The 23587-nt window shown below is 37.3% G+C and overlaps 1 protein-coding gene across 1 annotated transcript; it reads left to right on the top strand.

Moving 5' to 3' along the window:
- The first annotated feature begins 13008 nt into the window (after positions 1 to 13008).
- Positions 13009 to 23337, top strand: LOC114470122 (melanopsin-A-like). Its single transcript, XM_028458135.1, has 4 exons — positions 13009 to 13111; positions 13772 to 13943; positions 14867 to 15019; positions 22936 to 23337. Exons 2-4 carry the CDS (start codon positions 13773 to 13775, stop codon positions 23335 to 23337), a joined length of 726 nt encoding a protein of 241 aa, XP_028313936.1. The 5' UTR covers positions 13009 to 13111; position 13772.
- The last annotated feature ends 250 nt before the right edge of the window (positions 23338 to 23587 follow it).

Raw genomic sequence — 23587 nt, 5'->3', positions numbered from 1 at the left:
CGGAGATGTTGAAGATTTATAAAAGTCAATCTCTAAATCATTGTTGTGATTGTGACTCACTTTCTCCTGTCTTATTGGAAATATTGACTAAGACGATGAATTTTTAATTCAGGCATACAGTTTGTGAGAAAATTGCACATTTTCTTTTGGGTTCGTGAGACACTGGGAGGGGTCGTCAGATGCCTTCAAGAAACTGAGAATATTTTTTGAAAAATTTGAGCCCATTTTTCATCACTTTTTCTGCCTCTTCTCCATCAATTTACGGCACATTTTTTTTTACTTTCAAGACATTTTCAGCACTTTTAAACTATTTCCACCATTTTTACGAGCTAATTCTGCATAGGTTGACCTATTATTTTCACTTTTAACCTCTTTTTACCTTTTTTTTTGCCAATTTAAACACATTCATAATTTATCACGCCCATTATTTGCCACTTTAAACCTCCCCCCATTTCTGCCACTTTTAAGACAATAATTGCAACTTCATACTTCATCCATACTATAAAGAATGATGTCTGTGTTTACACTGACTTTTGTTCATCAGTTTTAGTTTGTTGGTGTTTGTCTGACAGAAGGAAAATACATTAACTTCAATCATCCCATTTCATTCAAAAGATATATAATATCATCAAACTCTTATGTGGTATATTTTGGATCAGTGGTTCTCAAACTTTTTTTGGCTCAAGTCCCCCTTTTTCTCTTATTTCTGAATTCATGTACCCCCCTTTGTCCCGCTACAATATTTTGCTAACTATTTAAAAACATCTATAGATCATAATGATAAAATGAATGAGTGAAAACACACATTTTAAATGATCTCATTTCGTAAATAAGTGGAAAGAAACAATATTTAATGCAGTGGTTCACAACCTTTTTGGATCGTAACTCCAGTTTGATATCAAGAATTTCTGGCAATCATAATCATGTTTGTATTTTATTTATGTTTTTTTACTGCATTTTACTTGAACTAGATTCATATTTCACAAAATGAAAGTATAGAAATAGTTAAGATTATGTGTTTTTACATTTTTTATTTAAAAAATAACAATAATAAGAAAAAATAAATAAAATCTATTTAAATTTTTCAGAAATTTCAGGCGAGCCCATTTAAATTCCAGGCAACCCCACATGGGGTCCCTACCCTAAGGTTGAAAAACACTGATTTAGTGCCTCCTGAATAGATTTATTTCTATAGTTTTATCCTTTCTGGTTATCTCACGCCTGCGGTGGGACCAAGACTGACACTTTTTTGTTAATTTTCCACCGTTTTTCTCTGTAGTACCCCCTGTAGTGCCATCACGTACAGGCTGGGGTACACGTACCCTCTTTTGAGAAACACTGTTTTGGATAACACAGCATGCATTTGACTCTGCAGGTAAAGCAATAATGTATATTTTCTCCTATCTTTTACATATTTAACTCTTTATTACTAATATTTTTCATTGCCATAGACTGAGATAATAAATCAGCGCATCAGGAGATTTTAAGCATTGTTTAATATTATTTTCTAGGTGAACAGCTGGCCCCACAGCTTCATGTGGATGATGCATTAAATGCCATTTAAAAGGATAGATTATAGTGGGCGGAGCTTGGGTGTGAGGGAGCATGTGTGTTTGGCTGCAGGCTGTTAAGCCGTGGTCATTAAGCATGTGGCGAGGTGAGCATATGGCCACTGGAACAAAAGACTGGCAGAGTGACTCTATTGTTAGTCTTTGATATTATGATCCTTTGTTCTCTCTGGTAAAGATTGTGGCCAAAGGCAATGTTTGGCAAGACAATCGATTGGTCACATTTCTCATATAGTTCAGTATAAACTGATGTTTCAATATATTAGATTTTGTTACATGGGAAACAATCTGTGACACAATATCTCTCTTGATAATACAATATATCTATTATTTATATCCATCCACACTATCTGAGACCAAGGTTGTGTTTGAAATCACATTAACGCACTATGCACCAGTGGTTCTCAAACTTTTTAGGCTCAAGTACCCCCTAATATCCTACATATTACATACGACATTTTGCTCAGAATTCTGTGAAAAAACAACTATAAAGCATAATGTTGGAATGAAAATAAATAAGTGGAATCAAACAGTTTAGTTTGTCCTGAATAGATTTATTTCTAAAGTTTTTATTATTTCTGGTCATCTTCCTCCTGATGCGGAACCAGGACTGACTCTTGTATTTTCAATTCGTGTTCTAATCGACATCATTTCTATGATCATTTTGTTTGTTTTTTGTTGTTGTTTGTCTTTTTTTTTGTGTTTTTATCGTCATTTTTGTGTGTTATTTTAATTATTCTGTGTGTGTGTGTGTGTGTTTCTTATGTCGTTTTGTACGTTTCTCAGTTATTTTTATGTATTTTGTCATGATCTTGTGTATTTTTACTCTTATTTAGTACGTGTTTTTGTTGTCATTTTGTGAGTTGCTGGTAATATTCAGGGTGATTATCATTTTAAACTGTAAAAATAAACATAAAACCCCATATTTTTAATGCTTTCCTTTGCTAATTTTCCACATTCTCTCTCAATTTCCCCCTCCTAAACTGCCATTGCGTACCCCCATTTGAGGAACACTGCTATACAGTACACACTCATTGAGTTCATACTGTCTATTAGGATGATGAGCGTTTCACTGAACTATACTTCTAAGTTCCCCATGATGCATTTGGAACCTACAGCTTTAAAAACCTTGTTCACACTGAGGCTAAATATCTCTGTTGATTCTCCACCTTTACTTTGAAAGTTCTGACGTGTTCATTTTATCCATAAAACTCACGTAGACACATTCCAGATACAGATTTTCAGAGACTATGCATTGTGCTACTGACTAAACTTCCTGTTAACTTCAAAATAAGAGCCCTATTTACAAACGAGTTTAAAAAAAAAAAAAAAAAAAAAACCCAAGGGAAGACAAGGAGATGCTTTTATTTTGAAAAGGGGATGTTTGACTTTTAGCTTGAAGCTGGTCCCAGGACCATTTTACTTTCCGCTCGCAATGCATCATGGGACGGTTGAGTATGCGTACTTAAAAAATGTCCCCATATAGTATACGTCCTGGTATTTTTCATGTAATCTTTTTATACTATATAATGTGAACGCACTACATACTTATTTTGATGTCAGATTTTCTTCTTCTTCTTGGTTATTGGCGCATGTTGCAATTAACTTGAATAAGTGCAGATCGCCACTTACTGTACATGTTTGATTTTATTACTTTGAGTGTGCTCAACAACAAGTTAGCCTACCGATGGTAATAGATATTCCAGCATCATACTTAGTATGAGTTGTACGTTAGTATGCCATTTCGAACACAGCCTGAAACCAGAATCCACCAAGACAAGACCAAGACTTTTGGGAGTCGAGACCAAGACCACATCAATAAATGTTTAAAATCCTGACAAGGTTTAACATTCAAAAGCATTCTCTATAATAATAATAATAATAATAATAATAATAATAATAAACGATTAACAGACAAAAACTCTCAAATTTGTTTTTATTAAATTCTTGCAACAACAAGAAATCCAAGGTGTATATATCTTAAAATCACAGATAAATTCAGAATAATCTGAAAATATTTCGGTATTTGCAGATGTCACATCAGAAGCAGAACAATCAGTGAGGTAACGGTAAATGTTTTAAGTCAAATGACAACATTAGTTAATTAGCAACAGTTCCAAGAGTGCTTCTCCTCATTATCATATTAATGATAATCCTGAATCCTGCCAATCCCAGTCTGAGACAAGACCAAGATCTTCAAAATGGTGAGTGGACACCAAGTCTGTGTCCGAATAGACTCTTGTCACGGCAAATTTGCGGTTGACCTCATTTGGAGACATGATTTATGCTCTGGTTGAATGATGGAGTCCAGTCGAAGCATGATGATTTTATAAAAAAAGATTTATTATAAAATCTAATTAAAAAAAAGGAGTGCAAAGAAGCTTCCATCCTGTAAGAATGAAAGGCAGCCCCCAACAAGGATGGTCAAAAGGCTCCTGGCAGAGCATAAAGCAAGACCCACTAACTAACAGTTTCACAGCTTAAGCTTTTATACAGATAACAGAAAAAGTTCCACCCTGAAATGATTCCTTACCCCTTTAGCACCAAAAGAATATCTGTAATATTACGTGAATATCTGTAAAAGTCACGTTTTTTCTATTAACCCTGTCTGCTAACATAGCATCTCTTCTTCACTGCACTTAGCTGCATGCCAACCGACCACTGGGTTACCAGCGCCCTCTGCTGGTTCAAACAAATATCTGACGCAAATGCAGTGCAGACTGTTTTTTTTTTTTTAAAGGTCCAATTGTTAAGGCACAAAATACATTTTCAGTTGCACTTTTAAAAAAAAAAACTATTATGCAGTTTTGTATTGTTTACTATAGAACCAGAATTTAAATGAATAGGCTTCTTCATTTTTATTATTCCTTTATTTATTTCATTCAAGATTTATTTTTAAATTTGCATTGTTTTGAATAGTTTATCAAGGGATTCTTTAAACAATGAAAAATAAAAGGAAAATAGTACAGTATTTTCTAGTTTTTATAAAATAAAGGAATATTTTTCAGTCATTTAAGTACAGTCCCATTTTGTAAAATGAATCGTGAGAGAATCGTATCGTGAACCCAGTATCGTGAATCGAATCGCATCGGGAGTTGAGTGAATCGTTACATCCCTAATTAAAACATGACAAATTGTACACATGAACACACATTTGATGATATGATAATGAATATAATAATTGCCATAACACCCTCTTATCTCCATTCCTATCCACCGTTCTTTAACCCCTGGAAGTGTTTAAGTGGCGACCATGATAAAAGAGCGTTTGAATTGTAGGATTATTACGTCATCTAGTGGAAGTGCGTCTGATCGTCAAAACAAACGTGATCACCTTTTCATAACTCCTCTCCTAACACCTTTCCTTAACTCCGTGACGTCTTCCACGGGGTTATAGAAAAGTGGATAGGAAAGGAGATAAGAGGGACTATTCAGATGCAGACCAAGTCTTGGGTATTACAACAGTCAGGTTCTGTTTGCTTTTAGTTGTCTTTAGCGCTTGTTGTCCGCTTTTGGTTTTTCTGAGTCTCTGTTTGTTCTGTTTTCAGTTCTCATTCCATCTGTTAACTCTTGTCTTTGTGTTTCCAGGTATTCCTGCTCATGGCTCCTCCTCCCAGTGATGTCATTGTGTTTGGGTTGTGAGTGACTAGCTCCCTCGTGTTTTCCACCCAGGTGTGACACATTCTCAATCAGGCCTCCTGTATTATTTAGCTGGGTGTTTGGACAATGAATGATGGCTGGATCATTGTTGATGTTCTAATCCCTGGTTTCCTCGTGCCTCCTTGTTTCTATTTACATTTTTGGTCGTTTTTTTTTTTTGTCATTAAACGTAGACTTTTATATGAAGTTCTTTCTCGCTGTGCTTGGGTCATCCTCAACTCCAAGGTATGACAGCAACACGATTTCAGGGTGTTGAATGGAAGTTACATTTTAAAACTCAAAGATTGAAATCATAATAAAAAATATTATGAAAAATAATTTAGCCCATAAGAACAAATGAGATGGCTTAAAGAAAAAGAAAAAAATGTTAGGAATATGACTATTATGCAGTGCTGTTGTGCAAAAAGTATTTCTGCAGTAGGTTGTTTCCAACGCAACATGTACTTAAATATGAAACATGACTGTGTATTAAAAATACAATGTACTGAAGAGACATTTAGCGTTTACCCAATTCTTAAGGCCCAACGGGACACGACTAGTACGTGGGTATACGTGTGAAAGCAAGGCTCTGACCCTGAAAAAGAGTTGTTTGACTCTACAACCTACCATGATTAGTAACAGGTCCAACCCTAACGCTCCAGTGTGAAAACCAAAGTTACCAGTTACACTCAAATGTCCCATCTTCATGTTAATGTCAATGAGTACACATCTAGCACTGATGTGAAGACAAACTGCTGTTATGACAAGAAAATCCAACAGTAGGTCAGTGTTTTATTTGTATGACATTTATATCGATATCTGTAACTATGCAAAGCCATTATTGATCTTTGGTCTAAAAAGAGCCTGGAAAACAATCACTGCAAAATGAGAACAATTTCCCTGTTTTGTGGACATGAATAATGAAGCAGCTGATAAATAATCAATGTACAGTGTGGCTTCGTCTTTGGCACTAAACGACTTAGAGAGTCGGTGTCAAACTCATTTTAGTTCAGGGATCAAATACAGACCAGTTTGAGCTCATTTTTTAGGTTGAAAAAGAGCAAATTCAACATTAATGTGCTGAAGTTTGCACTTTTCCATATTATTGATAATGTATATCAGTCCAGCTTTTATTTTCACTTAGATTTCCCTGATTTTGTGGAATAATCTGAGGAAGATTTGCCAGATTTTGTAAAAATTGAGTTCTTTCAACAATTTGAGATTAAAAATGACTGCAAATATTGTGTCAGTGTTTTTTTTGTCATTCTTAACTTTGTTTTTGTTTGTTTAGTCGACAGTGATTCCCTTTTGTCCTATTTTTGTTCTGGGTATTCCCCATGATTTCACAAAGAAGTAAAAACTCTTCTGTGCATCTGTTTACGAGACTCAACATCCCACAATGCAATGAGGGTGGATATAAAAACAATTTTGATCTTTTTTGAGTAAATTGTTGATTAATTGATCTAAGAGGCCGATACAATGATTATATCTAATAAAAAAATTATCAGGGGAGCAGCTTGAAATTTCTTGTTTGTCAAGGTTTAAAATGAAAGAGGGAAAAAAAACATTAAATATTAGAGTATAAATGTAAGAATTCAGGTGAATGATAGGCTTGTCACTGTACGACCTTGATGGTTGCACTATTTGTGGTTTTGATGTTGATCTGGAGTTTTGCTGCATTTGAAATTGCATACTCACCCTAACGTACTGCTCACCCTAACGTACTACTCATGCTAAAGTACTACTCACCCTAACGTACTACTCACGCTAAAGTACTACTCACCCTAACGTACTACTCATCCTAACATACTACTCATCCTAACGTACTACTCACCCTAACGTACTGCTCACCCTAACGTACTGCTCACCCTAACGTACTGCTCACCCTAACGTACTGCTGACCCTAACGTACTACTCCCACTAACGTACTGCTCACCCTAACGTACTGCTCACCCTAACGTACTGCTCACCCTAACGTACTACTCACCCTAACGTACTACTCACCCTAACGTACTGCTCACCCTAACGTACTGGCTCACGCTAACGTACTGGCTCACGCTAACGTACTGGCTCACGCTAACGTACTGGCTCACCCTGACGTACCGCTCACCCTGACGTACCACTCCCACTAACGTACTACTCCCACTAACGTACTACTCATAATAAGTGTGACGTCTAAATAAGTATGTAGTGCGTTCACATTAGATAGTATGGAAAGATAGTATGTGAGAAATACCAGGATGTATACTATCTGGGGACATTTTTTAAGTATGCACGGTGGGCACATTAGTCATACTCAACCGTCCCATGATGCATTGCAAGCAGAATGTAAAATGGTCCTGGGACCGGCTTCAACTTCCCCTTTTCAAATTAAAGCATCTCTTCTTGTTTTAACTCTTTTGTAAATAAGGCTCTTATTTTGAAGTTAACAGGAAATTTAGTCAGTAGCACGATCTCTGAAATGTGTCGACGTGAGTTTTTTGGATCAAATGAGCACATGTTGATATTCTACTTGGTCACTTTCTCACTTCAAATGTTTCAGAACTTTCAAAGTAAAGGTGGAGAATCAACAGAGATATTTAGCCTCAGTGTGAACAAGGTTTTTAACGCTGTTGGTTCCAAATCCATCTTGGGAAACTTGGACATATACTTCAGTGGGAACACTTTATTATCATTATTAGCGTTAGCATGTTAGCAGTGACCTGTGGGACGTACAGGTAGGCCTTGATCTGTTGATGACTGGTTTCACTTTAAATCAGGGTTTTTCAACCTTGAGGTTGCCTGAAATGTCTAGTAATAATAACAATAATTAAAAAAAGTTATATTTTAAATTATGTTTTAAAACTTGGTGGTGCCTATCTCCAGCTCTCATTGTATGTTAGGTGGGGTACACCCTGGACAGGGCACCAGTCAATTTAATTAAATTATTTTTTACATTGTATTTTTATTCATTCATTTTGCACAATTTAAAAAAAAAAAAAAAAAAAAACCTTTTTTCCCATATGAAAACCCCACACACAATCTCAAATTATAGTATTTTTCATTTTCATATCCTGAAATACAAATCTATTTAAGATAAAATGCAGATTAAAAATACCTGAGCTGGTGCATATTGTTACTTTGTGCACTAATACTCATGTTTACTCTGTATTTGTAAAACAAACATGATCAGAAAAACTAAGTTTAGAGGAAAAACAGTCTCTGGGGTCACCAGGAATAGTGATATAAACAAGAAAAAGTTCTAGAACCTCTGCTTTAAATGTTAAATGACGCCGTCGGCTGCAATGAGCCCATGTTCCCAAAATATCTGAAAGATAACCCCCCCCCCCATATATCTCTCCCTACCAGCCCCCCCCACATGCTATTTTCCATAATCCCAACCATCACCCCTCTATCCATCACAGCCCCCCCCATGTTAGCCCCTCCCCTCCATATTATCTCCTTCAGTCCCCCCCTTTTATACTCCACCCACATATGGTTTCTCCTCCTCTTTCTCCTCCCACATAACCTCTGCAGTCTTCCTGCCCCCCCCACCCACACACACACACCCATCATTAACTGGTATATAAGAGCATTGCATCTTTCTCTGCCTCTCTCACACACGCACTGTGTGTTTACTAGACCAAAGGAAATACACTAAACCGTCCTGACAAAAAAGGCTTTTTATTCTTCTGTGGAAATCCAGTTCAGAAGGTACATTTTATATCAATACTTTTATAAGTATGTGCTTGATATGCTGAGTTTTATGAAGGGAGCTCACGCACAGTATTTGTGTTTAGTTATAATCTAGTCAGATTATGTATTCATATCATGCTATCATGTAGTCAAATATATTTTCTACTAATGTTCTCCTGCTTCTATATATTACCTGTACCAATACCTCCTTAAACATTTGTTTAATCTCATTATTTTCTAATATATAATGTTACTTTTTTAACAACTCTCCAGTCTATTCTCTATTTTATTTGTATCCCAATTAAAATATACATTATGCATTTTTATAATCATGTGTTTTGTATGGAAGTCAGTTGACGCCACTAATAAAGAATAAAAAACATCACCGCCGAAGGTCATACTTATGAGTTGAAACTCATAATTATGAGAAATAAAGTCATAATTATGCGATAGAAAGTCATATTGTGAGAAAGCAAGTTACATTTATGAGAAATAAAGTCATAATTATGAAAAAAAGTCATAATTATCATTAAAAAGAGTCATAATAATGAGAATGAAGTTATGATTATGAGACAAAAAGTCCTGGTTATGAGATAAAATGTCATGAGATAGAAAGTCATAGTTATGAGAATGAAAGTCATAATAATGAGATGGTCATAATTATGCAAAAGAAGAAAAGTCATTTATGAGAGTCATAATGAGATTAGAAGTCATAATTATGAGAAAAGTCATAATTATGAGAAAAGTCATAATTATGATAGTCATAATTATTAGTTAGAAAGTCATAATTATGAGAATGAAAATCCTAATTATGAGATGAAAAGTTATTATGAAGTAGTCATAAATATGAGAATGAAATAATGAGATAAAAAATCAATTATGAGAATGAAAGTCTATTAAAAGATAGTCATTTATGAGAAATAAAGTCCTAATTATGAGATAAAAAGTCATTTATAAGAATGAAATTCATAATTATGAGAATGAAGGTCATTACAGTATTATGAGAGTCATCATTGAGATACAAACTGTTACCATTCTTAATTACACTACTAATCAATACAAATGAATTCAAAACATATTTTATCTGTTTATTCAGTTTTGAGAATTAAAAACATGGTTCATAGTTTAGAAAATAGTGGAAGTTCATAAATACATCTTTATCGCCAAATTAGTCACATTTTTGCATGTTTCTTTGCCAATTTATATAAAAAAAATGATTTTCTCAATTATGATGTATTTTCTCATAATTATTACTTTTTCCTCATCAGTATGACTTCAATAACTCATAATTATGACTTTCCATGGTGATTTTTTTGTATTTTTTCAGTGGCTGAAACAGGCTTTTATAGTTTTGTCCGACTTGTTTAATCTCAATAATCATTCCTCAGATCTCCAAACAACATTTGACCAGGAGCCTCTTCTTCCTCATCTTCATCATCATTATCATCTTGAAGCTTTTTACCGTTTCATCAGGAATCATCAGAGAAATCATGAGCAGCAACTACAGTGTGACACTCTTAAGCCCCGCCCCCTGGGGCTTTAGGCTGCAAGGGGGGAAGGACTTCAACATGCCCCTCACCATCTCCAGGGTAAGACTCAAACACTGATGCTGTAGATGTATGTAATATATATAACTCGATTTTATAATAGACTATAGTCAGGCACTGCACTAGCTCCTCCCCCTCAGGTCCAGGGACCTCCAGCATCTGGGAACCATATCTTTGGGGGTCTGTGAAGTTTAGCATTAAATCTGGATGAGACAACAATGGGGTAAAAAACCCAAAAAAAAACCCAAAAAAAGTTAAAATGTACTGCTGCACAGATCCTTTAGATCAGTAAAATATAAATAAACATTTCCATGCAGTGATTGGAATGTTGAGTTATGGTGAGGTTGCAATATTATCTATTATTATCAGCTTAAAAATATGTTACCTGTCTTTTTACTTTTTTTTTTTTTTTTTGTTGCAAAACATTTTAAATTTGCATATTTTTTACCTGGAAAATATTTAAAGTAGCTATTTGACTTTAAGGCTATAGAAACTCGTAACCAGTAAAACCTCTCGTTACTTTTAAATATGGTTTTTTTTTTTTTTTTAAATAAATATTGTTACTTTTCAATAACTTTCTGCTCCTCTTTGATTTTTTTTAATCTATCCTTTTTTTCTGATCCCATTTAAAATAAACATTTATGCATTTTTATAATATATTTTTTCCAACTTGGGGCTCTGTAAATTTCAGGATTAAATGTCAGACAACTGTGTTACCAACATTTTTACTTTATTTATTTATTACTATATTTTCAAATTGCTGATTTTTTTTTTTTTTCCCTTGTAAAATATTTAAAGTAGCTTTTTGACTTTGACCAGTAAAACCTCTTAGATTTACACTGAACACTACCAAAAAATAAATGTACTTAAGTATTGTACTTATGGTGTATTTTCAAGTATATGTACTTTACTTGAGTATTATTTTTGGGGGTTACTTCTTACTTTCACTCCAGTACATTTAAAAGACAAATATTGTATTTTTACTTCACTACATTTATATAGTTTCTCTTGTTACTCAGTATTTTTTTTTTTATTTCTTGTCAGCTCAGGTTTTTTTATTTTATTGCTTCAGTTCTGATACTAAAAAACTTCTGTGTTTCCTCATACCACAGTGTTTTTCAACCTTTGGTGTTGTGACCCCACGTGGGGTCACCTGAAGTGTCTATTAATCTACCTATAAAAGCAAGAAAGTTCTGTGTGTGTCTGTTCGACCTGAAACTTAGTCAACGGCTTCCAAATACTTCAAGTGTGCATGTGTTATTTTGGAGTAATTTGGTGTTGCAAAACGTGCAAAACGTAAATTTTACTTTTAAGATTACGGCTCCCTCTTGGTATTGAGCGCGCTACTTCCGGTTCTGGGTCATCGGTTCATGACGTCACTGTGTCGCAGTTTGTTTGGGTTTAAAAAAAAAATCAATATTAAAAACCTTTTTGTGCTGCTTTTAAAAGCTTTTTTCTCTATCGTCTCTAGCGCTGTCATCCTGACTGTAGTGTTATCCCGCCCACGAGCTAGAGAACGTAGCAGCAGCGGTCACATGGGATCAATTCACTAATGTACTATGAACTTACGTATAGCATTTAGCACAGCACGGTAGAGCGTAGCGTAGAGAGCTGCCTTTAGACGTAAATGGTTGTCATCTTGGGGAAACACGAAAAAACACGCAATGTGCTTTTGGGAGGGGGCGCGGCTTCCCTCTGCCTTACAGTCCATGTCTTTGGAGGGACATTGTCGTCAATTGACTAAAAACTGTTTTTACCACCTGAGAAATATCTCTAAAGTGAGGCATCTTTTATCAAAATCAGATCTGGAACTGGTCATACACACATTTATATCATCACGTATTGACTACTGTAATTCTGTTTTTACTTGTTTTAATAAGTCGTTCAGAAGCTGCTGCCAGACTTTTAACTGGTGCTTCTAGAACATCCCACATCACCACCATTCTTGCTACCCTGCACTGGCTTCCAGTGAAGTTTCACATAGAATATAAAATATTAGTTATCACGTTCCGAGCATTACATGGTCAGGCCCCTAAATATATCTCAGACTTGTTGTGCCCCTACTCATCAGGGCGATGCCTTCGGTCTTCAGGTCAGGGTCTCCTAAAGACCCCAAAAACTAAATTTAAAACCAGAGGAGACCTGGTGTTCCAGGCTGTAGCTCCCAGACTCTGGAATATCCTGCACCAGTCTCTCAGGGAGCTCAACTGTGTGGTCACTTTTAAAAAAACTGCTGAAGACTACACTTTACAGTAAAGCTTTTAGTTACTGGATTTTATTTTTATTTATCCTTTAATGTTGCTGTTCTTATGATGTTTATGCACTGTTGTTTTATTATTCTATTGTGTTGTACTTCTACCACAACTCTGTACACTTTGTGTACATGATGTTACAAAACAAAGAGGGATGGATGTAATGTAGATTTGTGGAGAGCTTTGTGGACACTGTGTGCAGAAAATTTACCATTTTTAAAAGCTGACAAAGAAATTAGGACTATTTAGAATTATGTTGATGAACATCTGTGTTGATATATATACTGTATATACTGTATATTGTTGTCTTCTTTTAAACCAGGCATGCAAACATCCTGTCACCATATTCTAAGGCTGTGCCTGCAATCATTGCCAAAGCCTCTGCTATCTACAACCCTATCATCTATGCTATCATACGCAACAAATACAGGTATGGAAATAATAGATAATAATAATAACTTGCCCAAAACCTGTATGTTCTTCACTTTTCTTCATACACTGTAATTGTTTTCTAGGAGTTGCACTCTGTAACAGTATATTTACCCCACAGTATATTATAATGTATCTAATTCTATTCTAATAAATATTTTCTTTTTCACAATAAACTGTTCACATATTGTTTGTTAAAAAGTACAGACATTTTCCCAAACAGGATGAATAATCCTGATTAATAATCGTGATTACAATATTCATCCAAATAATCATGATTATCATTTTGGCCATAATCGTGCAGCCCTGGTTCTGTTACAGAAACGCTGTTCAGTGCCTCTGTTATTTTCTACAGATCGTTTAAAATGAGTTCCTTAAATTTCAGTTTTCTCTGAAACATTTATGTCCTTACCTCAGTGGGCGGGGCCTCCGAAACAGGAATATTTGAGGGTGTGACATGTTAATGACAGTCGAACTCATTTATCAACACCTGATCATTTGTATGCTAGGATTGGTCAGATACCAATGTTTGATGAATCACATGTTGGTCATGTCGCACACAATGTGAACTCAGATTTACACTCGTTTTCAAACATGGTTGATAAATGAGGGCCATGGTGTGAATATTTTTGGTTATTTTGCATGAATCTGTGTGTAACAGGATGACGCTGGCAGAGAAAGTTCCCTGCCTGAGGTTTTTGTCGCCCACTCCTCGAAAAGACTGCATCTCATCCTCCATCAGCGAGTCCTCGTTCAGAGACTCTGTCATCAGTCGACAGTCCACCGTCTCCAGGAATCATTGTATTACTGCTTCCTCACAGTCTTCTGACATGGTCAGCATTCACAAATATCTCCCTCTGGACTCTGCAACTAAATCAACAGTCTATAGACAGTGTGTAGACATTATCATTTATTTTAAATCAAGACAAAACAATGTAATTCTGCGACGCCACAAACCATGGAAAAAAAACATCCTATTTTAAAAAATTGAATAATACACTATAATACAATATAACACCTACAAAAAAAAGTTCTTGTCGCCAAAGTTTTCAGAATTAAAGGAAAAATGTGTTTTAAAATTTTGTGTAATAAATTTGTAAATGGACGAGTAAAGCAAGGTTGATGCCTTGCAATAAAGTAACATTTTTCTAGCAGATCATACATTTTTTAACCTTGGCTGGAAATAAAATGGGGTCATCTGAATTGTCTAATAATAATAATAAAGAACAAATATATTTAAAAAACAAAAAAACCGAATATTAAAATAATATTTTTACGTTTAAATATATTTTGTATTTGTATCTATCCATTTAAAAAACATTACATATAAAAAAGGGCAGAAAGCTAAAAGAGCTTAAATTAATTATTATTCTTTTGCAAATTAAAACACCACAATCTCAAATAACTGTATTCTATAACTTTCTCAAATATGAATCTAGGTAAAATAAAATGCAATATAAACAATATCTGAGCTTTTTGCACTAATGGCTTCACAGTATAACAAACGTGTTTAATTATAGAGAAAAAAGTCCCCGGGGTCACCAGAAATTTGTCATATAAAAATATCGTCATGTAAAGAAAAAGGTTGGGAACCACTGTGTTAAGTGTTTTGTAATTGCATTGAATGTGTTTTTTGCTGCTATAAAGAAAATATTGTTTTATTTGAGGTTGTTCGTATCGTTGTTTGAGATGTAAAGCACAAACTTAACTCTCTGAGTTTTGGTAATACGCCACACATTCTTTCTTTCCCATGCAGCCGTTCAAGGATGTAGAAATGGAGCCGTTGGGCAGAAAATCTGGCGACTCGTTCCGCAGCACATCATCATCATCATCGTACAGTCAGTACTGTAAAGGCCAGAACTACAAGAAACAATTTGATCAACAGAAAAATTGCTATTCAGCAGAAAGGGTATGTGCTTTAAAGTGTACCTGCAGTGAAATGTATATAAAAAAAAAACAGTGTTTATTGTATTACCAAACATTTTTAATTAAAAAAAAAACACATTAAAAGGACTTTTTAGAATGGTTTTGTACCTTAGGGCATAAACTATGGAGAGCCGCCATTTTGGACAGGAAATGACTCACGTTCATTGATTCCTGTTAGCTGTTGGTCTTAGTAAGTAAGTAAGTAAGTAAGTAATATTTATTTATATAGCACCTTTTACAGACAGGAGTCACAAAGTGCTTCACAATGCATACAGTGCATACAATACAATACAAATTACAGTTGCAGTCACAAAAATATGATGGTCATAAAACAACCCTTTATCACTTGAATTTTTAAAATGCTTTCTGAAACAGATAGGTTTTCAGTTGGCTCTTAAAAGCATCAACGGAATCAAGCAGACGCAGCGAAAACGGAAGATCGTTCCAGAGCGTTGGCGCTACCGCCTGGAAGGAGCGATCTCCTCTGGTCTTGTAACGGGTACGGGGGACCATGAGCAGGTTCTGATCCTGGGACCTCAGCCTCCGGGAGGGGGTATAAGGACACAACAAGTCTCTAATGTAGGAGGGAGCCTGACCATGCAAGGCTCTGAAGGTCAGCACCAGAATTTTAAAATTGAAACGGAAAGTGACTGGAAGCCAATGAAGGGCTTTTAGAATGGGAGTAATATGGGCCCTTTTGTTTGTGCGAGTCAGTAACCTCGCTGCAGAGTTTTGTACCTGCTGGAGACGAGACAGCGCCTTTTTGTTTAGACAGGAAAATAGGCTGTTACAATAGTCTAAACGGGAAGACACAAAGGCGTGGATAATCATCTCAAGATCATCTCTGGACACAATTGAACGTAGTTTAGAGATTTTCCTCAGTTGGTAAAAACAGTTCCTTGTCAGCAGTTTAGAGTGGTGCTCTAATGACATTGCTTTGTCAAAGATAATGCCAAGATTTCTAAGGCTTGTTTTAGAAGACAAACTCAGGTCGCCCAAATACTGGTGAATCCCTGGCAAAGCGTCATCAGGGGCAAACACCAGCACCTCCGTTTTGTCTGGGTTTAGTTGTAGGGAATTTGCACCGAGCCATTGTTTAACTTGCGCAAGACATTTCAGCAGAGAGCTTAATTTCTGGATCTCAGAGGGCTTAAAAGAGCAGTAAAGCTGAATATCATCCGCAAACAAATGGTAGGAAACATCATCAAAGGTCTGGATCATTTTCCCTAATGGAAGGATATAGAGTAAAAACAAAATCGGGCCCAAAACAGAGCCCTGGGGAACCCCACACAGCAAATCAGCAGGGTCAGACAGGAACTCATTTGCATAGACACTAAAACTCCTCCCCGACAAATACGAGGAGAACCACTCCAAGACTGGTCCAGACATTCCAACCAGGTCACGCAGTCTAGTCAACATGGTTTGATGATTCACAGTGTCAAATGCTGACGAGAGATCTAACAACACAAGAACAGCACATTTTCCAGAGTCCGCGGACATCATAATATCACTGGACACTTTAAGCAGGGCGGTTTCCGTGGAGTGATTCTTACGGAAACCGGACTGAAAAGTGTCGAAAATGTTGTGTTTCTCCAAGAAGGGTACCAACTGATCAGAGACCACCTTCTCCAACACTTTGGACAAAAACGGAAGTTTAGAAATGGGCCTGAAGTTTTTTAACTCTGCTGGGTCCAGATTGGGCTTTTTGAGGAGTGGTTCTACAATTGCGTGTTTGAAAGAACTGGGGAAAACACCAGTTGACAGGGAAAGGTTGATCAGATCGGTAACCCAGGGGCCAATGACATCAAAGACTTTTACAAAAAATCTACAGGGCAGAACATCAGACACACAGAAAGAGGGCTTCATTTTGGTTACCATAGATGAGACATCGGCCTGTGTTACAAGGCTAAAAGAGGACCACTCGTGGGAAACAAGCTCAACAGCACCAGGTGTACGGAACGAGAGCAGAGGAAGATTATCATTGATATCCTGGAGTTTATCGATAAAATAGTTTAGGAAATCATTGCTGTCAGCTTTACAGAACACAGGTGTAAGAGGAGCAGCAGGACATACAATAGAGTTGATAGTATCAAACAATACTTGAGGTTTTTTCTTGTTCAAAGTGATCAGCTGACGAAAGTAGTCAGATCTGGCATTTTTTATAATTTCGTTTAAAGAAGACATAAGTTCCCTCAGATGCAACCTATGAACCTCAAGTTTGGAAGACTTCCACAGACGCTCAGTTTTTCGACATAGTCTCTTTAAATCACGAATACCATCACTAATCCAGGGACTCGGTGCTTTGCGAGTCACCAGGTTGGATTTGACAGGTGCAACCAGATCCATAATGAACTCACAATGGCTATTAAAGCTGTGGATGAGACTGTCAACATCATTACATTGCAAGAACAGTTCAGAGTTAAACATAGCAGAAAATGTTGCTGTTGTGTTCTCTGTGATGATCCGCCTCTGTGACCTAAGCTCAGAAAGGGCAGGCTCAGGACTGGAGATTAAATCAAATAAAACACAGTAATGATCACTCATATGGACATCCTCTATACAAAGGTTGGCAACATTAAGACCAAGTGAAAAAACAAGGTCTAACGTGTGACCCTTTTGATGAGTAGGGCCAAAGACGTGTTGCTCAAAATTAAAAGTTTCAAACATTGTTAAAAGTTCCACTGCTGGGCAGGATGTGCTGTCGTCAACATGAATATTAAAATCTCCAAGGATTAAAACATTTTCCAACTTGATTATTGAAGATAAAAAGTCACTAAAATCCTTTAAAAAGGCAGCAGCAGGTCCAGGGGGACGATAAACCAGCATACAATAAAATGAGCGAGGCGAACCAACTTTAAACATTTGTGATTCAAAGGAAGGGAAGACTTGAGTATTCATCACTTTACAGGTGAAAGTGTCCCTGTAAACCATAGCAAGACCTCCTCCGCGACGAGAGGGGCGGGGCTTCCCAACAACTGAGCAGCCGTCAGGACAGAGTTCATTTAGATGAATAAACTCCTCTTCTCTCTGCCATGTCTCCGTGATGAACATAAAATCCATGTTTTTCATGGTAAACAGTTCATTCAAGGAGAAAGATTTGTTTGCAATAGAACGGGCATTCAATAGGCCAAGCCGAATCAAGGGTGACGTCACGGACTTTGCGTCAGCTGGAGCTGGACACAGCGGGATTGGTCGAAGGCACGAAACACGGTCATGTGCTCTCCATCTGTGACAGGAAGTCAGGTGGTTGTTGACCGGTGTAAACACGGAAAGATATGGAGGCGATGTATCCCAACGATCACAATTCCAACGTTGCACTGGCTCCGGGGAACCGGAGGAGATGACACGGGAGGAGAGCGCGGCGCCACCGCGGCGCACACCAAGGAGAGGAATCCTCCGTAAGCACCTGACCCGGCGATCCAGGGCGTCGGTTCCCAAACGTGGAGCCGACCTGCGTCTAACTTGGACGGCGGACCGACAGCCTCGTTTCCTCTGCCTCCTCTTTTTGCCCGGAGATCGAGACAGCAACACGTACTCAGGTGAGTCCCGCGGGCAAACAAAGGGGGGAGGAAAAGTTTGTTTGTACCTGTCCCACTTACTGTATAGGGACTCCATAGACTCCTTTATGCAAAAAAGAGAGCCACGATCGTAACTCCGGACAGCAGAAACAAATCCATTTGATAGTCGGGCTGATATGACCACATAAATTGCAAAAACACTCAACAAGAGCCGACATAGGAGTCGAGCAGAGGCTTGGCCGAGCACAGGCGCCATCTTAGCTCCGGATTGACTCACAGTTTGTGGACAACGGTGGAGTGTAAAGCCGATGGTTGTTATAACAACAAGAGAAAAACCCCACAGAAACATTTTGATTGTGTCTCTGAGGCAAATAACGACACTAAGTCAGAATTATCCAAACGTTGGCTCCATAATATCAGTACGGGATACACACTTAAAACGTTTACGTTCAGACGAAACTCTGTGGTATGTGAGGACTGCTTCATGCTGAGCTGCTATGAGACGGATCTGTGGTCTAAGCTAATGGGCTAAGCTAATAAGCTAAGCTAATGGAGACAAAGCCAAAGTTGCGTCTGAAATCAGACGCAGTTGCGACAGAATTTCTTCACAGAAAGGCGTTGAATGCAGCTTGTAAACGTACTTGTTCAGAGCAGTACTACGTTTCTGCTTACAGGGGTTACTATGGAGGGTGTCATGGCACTAACCACACCCCCACCACATTGTTCTAAGCCTTGTGGATAAATGTTACGGCGCTGATCCTCGGCGCATCCTCCCGTCCATGAACACATATCCTTTCACGCAGCTTTCATCACAGTTTCTGACCATATTTTTGCACTTCCTAACTACTCAGCCATGGCTCATTTCTGCTGCTAACAATTGCTCTATCCGTTAGGCTAATTCTGATGCTGAGTGGGTGCAGGGAGGCTCAAGAGAAGCAGGAAGTTGGTGAGAAAGGTGATATTTAACCATTAACAACCAGGATGCTGCACTTTATCAGTGAAGCAGAGGTGACACACTACTGCTTAGCGCAGTTTGCTAACAGAAAAACGACACTTCCCACAATGTAAACGGACCTGTTCCACCTCTATCTCCCACAATGCAACATTTAAAGCAACAGGCCGGGATGATGAAAGAAAATGCGTCATATTCTGTCCAAAATGGCGACTCCCCATAGTTTATGCCCAAAGTTATAAAATCATTCTAAAAAGTCATTTCAATGTGTTTTTTTTTTAACGTTTCCACTACAGGTACCCTTTCTTTGACCGAAATCAACTTTCTAAATAGTGTAATTATTATTGTTTTAATGCATGAGTTTTTATGTCACAGGGTGGTGGTAGATGATGTTACAGATCCCGCTCATCAGCCAATCAGGGAGATCTCCTGCACCTGTAGAGTTGATCATGGCTGTGAGCCGTTGATAATCAACAGGACTGGAGTATATAATGAGTGTTTTCACTCTTAGTTTTCTTTGTTATGTGGAATGGGATTCAGAACGTTCTGCACCATATGATGGCCTTCTTTAACCTCTTCAGCCCCACGGGACCCACCCGTGGGGGCAGCGACTCTCACGGGTCTAAATGTTGTAAAGAATGAATGAAATCACACATTCTGTACCTCTCTGTAATTCTAAGAATTCAACTAAAACTGCAGCCAGCCCAAAGTCAGAACAAAAGACCACAGCACACACACCAGGCGATTATGTTCAAAAAGGGAAAAGTTGACAACTCGGCAAACTCTGCCTTTTTCAGTCATCTGCTTCACAAAATAAACACAGAGCTCTGTACCAAGATACTTCCACCTATACATTTTAGTACAAAAAGTGCATCTTTGGCCTATTAACTATTATCACCAAACTTACTGCAGTTGATGTCCATTAGTTCAATTTGGTTTTTTATTTTTCTTTTGTAGCCTTCCCTAATGAGAATTGTATTTACCTTTGATGTAAATCTTTAAGTATTTTTAGGTGTACTACTAATTTCCGTATTTAAAACATGATTTATTATCACTCAGTATCACATCATTCCAAAATTTCACACCATCTGTAACCACCAGGAGACGTACTTGAAAATTTTAACAAAACAATAGCCATGTAGGTCATGTAGAAACTTTGAAAAATGTTATTGTTATGGGTAAGTGATTACATTGAGGTTCCCTGTGAATGTGTGAAGGCTTGATCCAAATACTTCATTGATGGTTTGTGTTGAACAACTCCCTTCTAGTTTTGCAATAATTCAGGTCCTAATTTTATCTATAATTTTCATAGATTCAGTAGGTGATAATGGAGAACAATTCCCCCGTCAACTTTTAGAGAGCAGAGGCTCATTTTTTTTTTTTTTTTTTTTTTGGTGTGCAGTTTTTTTTAGCTTCAACCATGACTGACCTTTCTGATCATTTTTGTTGTGCTGAGTTCTGAGGAGGTGAAACGTTACACTTTGGGGAGTGTCCGGGATTTGTAAATTCAGATATGAATCTTGTTTTTACAGGTGTTTTTCAGTTGACCGTTTGTGAATTAATATATATATATATATATATATATATATATATATATATATATATATATATTCATAACATTTTGATTTACTGCACAAATAATGGAGTTCACAGTGGTGTCTTTTATTTATTAAACACCACTTGGGAAGTGCTCAATGCTTTAAAGAAGGTCAGCATATGGTACAGAACCTTCTGAGACACCATCATCCTCATTAAATACTCCAGTTTAGCTGATTGCCATGAACACACCTGATTATTTACTGTTCTGAAAGACCTTGAGTTTTTTGTTATAGTTTTACTTGCTCGGAGGTGATGTTTCTCATTATTTCAAAAGCTATGTTTCCACTATAGATTTTCACAAGATAAAAGCGATATTTCTAAATGTCCACAAAGTATAATTGTGCTTTGAACGTGTTTCTAGTGAAGGTTGTTGTGGAGTCTGGTAACTCTGGTAAAATCTCATCCCGTGAGACTTCTCTACAGGAAGATGGATACTCCAAACTAACTTAGAACACTCTGCATTCCTTTGTTGTTTCACATCTAATTTAGCACTAATCATTTTTAAGTCTAAAGATGTGTTTACACCGAACACGATTGTAGCGACCGCAGTCACTTCATTTGCCCCTGAGGAGTCCCTTGAACATAGTTGTGATTTTTGGTCACTCCATCACTTCATCGCTCCAGTGACGCGAAGACCAGGGAACAGTGTGTGGGTTTGTGTGTAAAGCTGGTGACGTGGGGGAGAGAGAGAGGTCTGATCACTTCTTCTACGGCCGTATGTTTCCAGCACTTATCATAGACGGCTCCACTTTTACGGTTTAAATGATCATCTTACGAAGTTACTAAAGGATGAGTTCACTCAGAATGTAGACTTATTTAAGAAATTAATCACTTTAATTTTGCCCCAATAAATTGAGGAAGTGTAGTACAGCCCTCCGCAGCAGCCATGTCACTGTAGTGGGAGGGAGGGGCTGCTGCCACGGCTCTACAGACAGTGACGGACGAGAAAGTTGTCGCTTGAAAAGTTCAAATTTTTCAACTTTGAGCGACTACATAGTGCTTGATCTCGTTGCTCAAATCACACGTCATGTCGCTTAAGGGGAGATAACTTGAGGTCGCGTCATTTACATTGATTTGAATGTAATCTAATCGCATCAGTTGCGTTCGGTGTGAACTGTCTCCTCTTCTGTCCACACGTACCGAGCCATGTTTTCTCGGAAAAGAGTGGTCATGTGACCAGGTACGTCACGTTCTGTGATGTGTATTTGCGGAAAAAGTGTTTCCATATTGCTTTTGCGATCAATATAGAAATGTCTGAAAAACCTCCTCATGAAAGCATAAAAACCTTTCAGTGATATTTTTAGGTGTTTCCATTCTCAGTTTTTATTACGCTATTTAGATTTTTGTGCATTTCCAAGAGTAATGGAAACGCAGCCGTTGAGTGAAAGATTTTAAGAAGGCATAGGTGAGACTTTTGAAGGACAGATTGTCAAAGTGCATAACAAAGCCACTGATTTCTGTTTTTTTTTGTCTTTGTTATAAAGAGAAATTCATTTTTAAACCTTATTGACAAAACTAATTTATCTACTGTACTAGATAGTACTTTGAGTATGACGAGGTCAGCCCAAGTGTTTCTGGAAATCAAAATATGACCACCCTAATTCAGTTCATACTCAAACTGATACATATTTATGTTGAATATGAATGAGCACACAAAATAAAACAAACATTAGGACCTGCTGTCTGAACATTAAAAACCCAACAAGGCTGAAAAAGACAACCCCACATAATGACATCTCCACCTTACATTCATTAATAAATTTAATTTAATTTTGTTTTGTGCATGCTTTTTGCTCATTTTCAATTGTATTATTTTTTATTTATCACCAGCATTTTTCCACCTCGAGTGACCCATTGAGCAGCTGTGACCCCAATATGGTTTCCACTCCTTTGACATTGGCCAATCTTCCTCTGTTAGTTCTTACCAAGAAGCGAAGCCAGAGTCTGACCAATGAGCTATCAGACGCTAACAACTCCATCACCAGCGACAACAGCAGCAGCTACAGGAGCAACTCCCTAAAGTCCCTGAACTATGAACAAACCCCACCCACCGACCCTGGACCAGCGCTGGGCGTTCCAAGCATCGTCGTCATGAGTCCAACGATGGAAAGTCGTCTCCATGACGATGACAGCGTCTGCTTTGAAGAAAGCATCGAGGCAGCAGAGAGGGACATTTTTGTTAGCGTTAGCTTCTCATCTGAGGTATTTGAAGCAGTTCAACTTCTCTCTTAAATCACCAGATTTCATGATTGTGTGTTTTTAATTTTACCCTTCTATTATCCTTGGGGTCAATTTGACCCCATTTAATGTTTATTAGTGAAAAATATCATATTTCATGACTTTTCTCAATTTGATGTCAGAGGTGTAAAGAGTACAAATGTATTTTACTCAAGTAGAAGAACTGTTACTTGATTGAAATTGTTCTCAAATACAAGTAAGTCTTACATAAAATACTCAAATAAAAGTAAAAAGTAGCTCAATT

Source organism: Gouania willdenowi, chromosome 9, assembly GCF_900634775.1.
Source record: "Gouania willdenowi chromosome 9, fGouWil2.1, whole genome shotgun sequence".
NCBI lineage: Eukaryota > Metazoa > Chordata > Actinopteri > Blenniiformes > Gobiesocidae > Gouania > Gouania willdenowi.
This window is presented reverse-complemented; position numbering and strand designations above follow the sequence as displayed.

Excerpts from the sequence above, each read along its gene's own strand:
- LOC114470122 (XM_028458135.1), top strand. The coding sequence starts at position 13,773 with ATGACGCTGGCAGAGAAAGTTCCCTGCCTGAGGTTTTTGTCGCCCACT. Across the intron at positions 13,944-14,866 it reads CCTCACAGTCTTCTGACATG|CCGTTCAAGGATGTAGAAAT; the intron begins GTCAGCATTCAC and ends TTTCCCATGCAG. Across the intron at positions 15,020-22,935 it reads ATTGCTATTCAGCAGAAAGG|CATTTTTCCACCTCGAGTGA; the intron begins GTATGTGCTTTA and ends ATTTATCACCAG.